The sequence below is a fragment of the Hemibagrus wyckioides genome, linkage group LG23 (genome assembly GCF_019097595.1).
Source record: "Hemibagrus wyckioides isolate EC202008001 linkage group LG23, SWU_Hwy_1.0, whole genome shotgun sequence".
NCBI lineage: Eukaryota > Metazoa > Chordata > Actinopteri > Siluriformes > Bagridae > Hemibagrus > Hemibagrus wyckioides.
Genome location: NC_080732.1, coordinates 184,854 through 189,853, shown reverse-complemented (window position 1 = coordinate 189,853; position 5,000 = coordinate 184,854). Strand labels below are relative to the sequence as shown.

At 41.8% G+C, this 5,000-nt stretch overlaps 1 protein-coding gene across 2 annotated transcripts in view; it reads right to left on the bottom strand.

Annotated features, from left to right (window-relative positions):
* Positions 1-5,000, bottom strand: part of fndc3bb (fibronectin type III domain containing 3Bb) — a 64,878-nt gene that overhangs the window by 43,792 nt on the left and 16,086 nt on the right. For both annotated transcript variants that reach the window (XM_058376139.1, XM_058376138.1), the window contains exon 5: positions 4,716-4,774. In XM_058376139.1, the coding sequence (XP_058232122.1) occupies positions 4,716-4,774 (59 nt within the window). The remainder of the gene's footprint in view (positions 1-4,715; positions 4,775-5,000) is intronic.

The following is a 5,000-nucleotide window of genomic DNA, read 5'->3' as shown; positions in this document are numbered from 1 at the left end:
CACACACATACTCTCATACACTCACACACACACTCTCATACACTCACACACACACACATACTCTCATACACTCACACACACACACATACTCTCATACACTCACACACACACACATACTCTCATACACTCACACACACACACATACTCTCATACACTCACACACACACACATACTCTCATACACTCACACACACACACATACTCTCATACACTCACACACACACACATACTCTCATACACTCACACACACACACATACTCTCATACACTCACACACACACATACTCTCATACACTCACACACACACACATACTCTCATACACTCTCACACACACACATACTCTCATACACTCTCTCTCACACACACACACATACTCTCATACACTCTCTCTCATACACACACACATACTCTCATACACTCACACACACACACATACTCTCATACACTCACACACACACACACTCTCATACACTCTCACACACACACATACTCTCATACACTCACACACACATACTCTCATACACTCACACACACACACACACACATACTCTCATACACTCACACACACACACATACTCTCATACACTCACACACACACACATACTCTCATACACTCTCACACACACACATACTCTCATACACTCTCACACACACACATACTCTCATACACTCACACACACATACTCTCATACACTCACACACACACACACATACTCTCATACACTCACACACACACACATACTCTCATACACTCACACACACACATACTCTCATACACTCTCACACACACACATACTCTCATACACACACACACATACTCTCATACACTCACACACACACACATACTCTCATACACACACACATACTCTCATACACTCACACACACACACATACTCTCATACACACACACACACATACTCTCATACACTCACACACACACACACTCTCATACACTCTCTCTCACACACACACACTCTCATACACTCACACACACACACACATACTCTCATACACTCTCACACACACACATACTCTCATACACTCACACACACACATACTCTCATACACTCACACACACACATACTCTCATACACTCACACACACACACTCTCATACACTCTCACACACACACATACTCTCATACACTCACACACACATACTCTCATTCACTCTCACACACACACATACTCTCATACACTCACACACACATACTCTCATACACTCACACACACATACTCTCATACACTCACACACACACACTCTCATACACTCTCACACACACACATACTCTCATACACTCTCACACACACATACTCTCATACACTCTCTCTCACACACATACTCTCATACACTCTCACACACACACACACACATACTCATACACTCACACACACATACTCTCATACACTCTCTCTCACACACACACATACTCTCATACACTCTCACACACACACACACACATACTCATACACTCACACACACATACTCTCATACACTCACACACACACACACACATACTCTCATACACTCACACACACATACTCTCATACACTCACACACACATACTCTCATACACTCACACACACATACTCTCATACACTCACACACACATACTCTCATACACTCACACACACACTCATACACTCACACACACATACTCTCATACACTCACACACACACACACTCATACACTCACACACACATACTCTCATACACTCACACACACATACTCTCATACACTCACACACACATACTCTCATACACTCACACACACATACTCTCATACACTCACACACACATACTCTCATACACTCACACACACACACACACTCTCATACACTCACACACACACATACTCTCATACACTCACACACACACACATACTCTCATACACTCACACACACACACATACTCTCATACACTCACACACACACATACTCTCATACACTCACACACACACATACTCTCATACACTCACACACACACATACTCTCATACACTCACACACACACACATACTCTCATACACACACACACATACTCTCATACACTCACACACACACACATACTCTCATACACTCACACACACATACTCTCATACACTCACACACACACACACACACACTCATACACTCACACACACACATACTCTCATACACTCACACACACACATACTCTCATACACTCACACACACATACTCTCATACACTCACACACATACTCTCATACACTCACACACACACACACACACACTCTCATACTCTCACACACACACATACTCTCATACACTCACACACACACACATACTCTCATACACTCACACACACACACATACTCTCATACACTCACACACACACATACTCTCATACACTCACACACACACATACTCTCATACACTCACACACACACATACTCTCATACACTCACACACACACACATACTCTCATACACACACACACATACTCTCATACACTCACACACACACACATACTCTCATACACTCACACACACATACTCTCATACACTCACACACACACACACACACTCATACACTCACACACACACATACTCTCATACACTCACACACACACATACTCTCATACACTCACACACACATACTCTCATACACTCACACACATACTCTCATACACTCACACACACACACACACACACTCTCATACTCTCACACACACACATACTCTCATACACTCTCTCTCACACACACATACTCTCATACACTCTCACACACACACATACTCTCATACACTCTCACACACACACATACTCTCATACACACACACACACACATACTCTCATACACTCACACACACACTCTCATACACTCACACACACATACTCTCATACACTCACACACACATACTCTCATACACTCACACACACATACTCTCATACACTCACACACACATACTCTCATACACTCACACACACACACACACACACACACACTCTCATACTCTCACACACACACATACTCTCATACACTCTCTCTCACACACACATACTCTCATACACTCACACACACACACACATACTCTCATACACTCTCACACACACACATACTCTCATACACTCTCTCTCACACACACATACTCTCATACACTCACACACACACTCTCATACACTCACACACACACATACTCTCATACACTCACACACACACATACTCTCATACACTCCCACACACACACACATACTCTCACACACTCATACACTTTCACACACTCTCTCTCACACACACACTCTCAGATACTCTCTCTCACACGCACACACTCTCACACACTCTCTCTCACACACACACACTCTCAGACACTCTCTCTCACACACACACACTCACCCTGTGTTCACTCTCGGTTCAGCAGTACAGAGATTTCTCAGTACAGAAGATCAACAGTTTTATTTAGACCTGAAAAAACCTGATGAGTCAATAATCAGGAGAGAATAACATCAGTGAGTCGCTGCAGACGAACACAAACATCATGGCAACCATCGCTGAGAGGAACACTGAGGAACAGAGTAATCATCACCTGATCAGGACAAAGTGACACAATGAACTGACTCAAACTGACTCAACTGAACTGATTCAACTGAATTGACTCAATTGCACTGATTCAACTGAAGTGATTCAAATGAACTGACACAACTGAACTGACTCAACTGATACAACTGAACTGATTCAACTGAATTGACTCAACTGAACTGATTCTGAACTGAATTGATTCAAGTGAACTGACTCAACTGCACTGACTCAACTGAAGTGATTCAACTGAATTGACTCAGCTTCATCACTTAATTAATTATTATGTTAAATATACAATATAGAAGTGAAATTGTTATTCTTGACATGATTTTGGCCATAATTTTGGTGTGTCTCTACCTTACACACAAAACACTGATTATCAAATCATCTCCCGAATCATTACACACTCAATTTTAAATATTCAGATTTAAAAAGGAATCATTTAAAATATTTTAATTTATTCCATAAATGTGGCTGTGTTTAATGATATGATCTGAGATTTTGTACACCAGTCAACACTTGACAGAAGTTTTACACCACAAGAGGGTGTGAGATTAAAGTGACCTGTGTTATGGTCTGGATGAGTGTGGGCAGTAAAGCGCTGCGTTGTGTTGTGGTGTTGATTCTCTGTATGTAAAGCGGAGACTCTGTGCAGGCTGCAGTTTTATTTCATTACCTGAGAATTAAAGTTGTTCCAGCGTCTCTGTTCACTTCCTCACAGATTTCTGATTCAGAATTATGAATTTAGCAGGACACAGAAATGTACCACTGCCACATAAACACACATTTACACCTGATTAACTCTAATAAACTGAGCAGAGCAGAATGCAGCGTTCCTGGCACTCACTTTTATTTCTAACCTCATCGTCCTGCTTTTACACTGAAACGCTGCTTTATTAACCGCAAATCTAATCTAGTCTAATACAGAGCTAATGCAGCTGCTCAGGCTGTAAAATAAATAAACACATGAAGTTTTAAACAGGAGAGCAGAGGAGGACAGTGTACACAGACATGCACAATGCTGCTGCTCCCCCTACAGGACAGAGAAGGACACTGTAGCTGTCACTTTCAGCCAGAAAGAAAATAAAGCAGTCACAGATTATCATTTTCTGTGATATTACACAACGACATGACCTACAGAGAAAATCCGAACATCATCTGGAATAACGAGATGTTCACCTGTGGCTTATCCATGCCTGATGGTACGTCCTGCTCTTTTCTGGCCTCCAGCTCCGCATCTGTGGAGAGAATGATAAATATATTAATATATAAACATACATATACAAAGACCTCTGAATCTTAGTTTGTGAATTATTAGATTCTAGTGAATTATTGAGTGTAAAGTTCACGTTCACAGCCTCCATTTCTGTGCCTGAATCAGTATTAATGAGTTAAGTACTGAGTTGTGACTCATTCAGGACTCGGGTGATGGACGTGATGCTGACGTGGAGGACAGAATGAGAG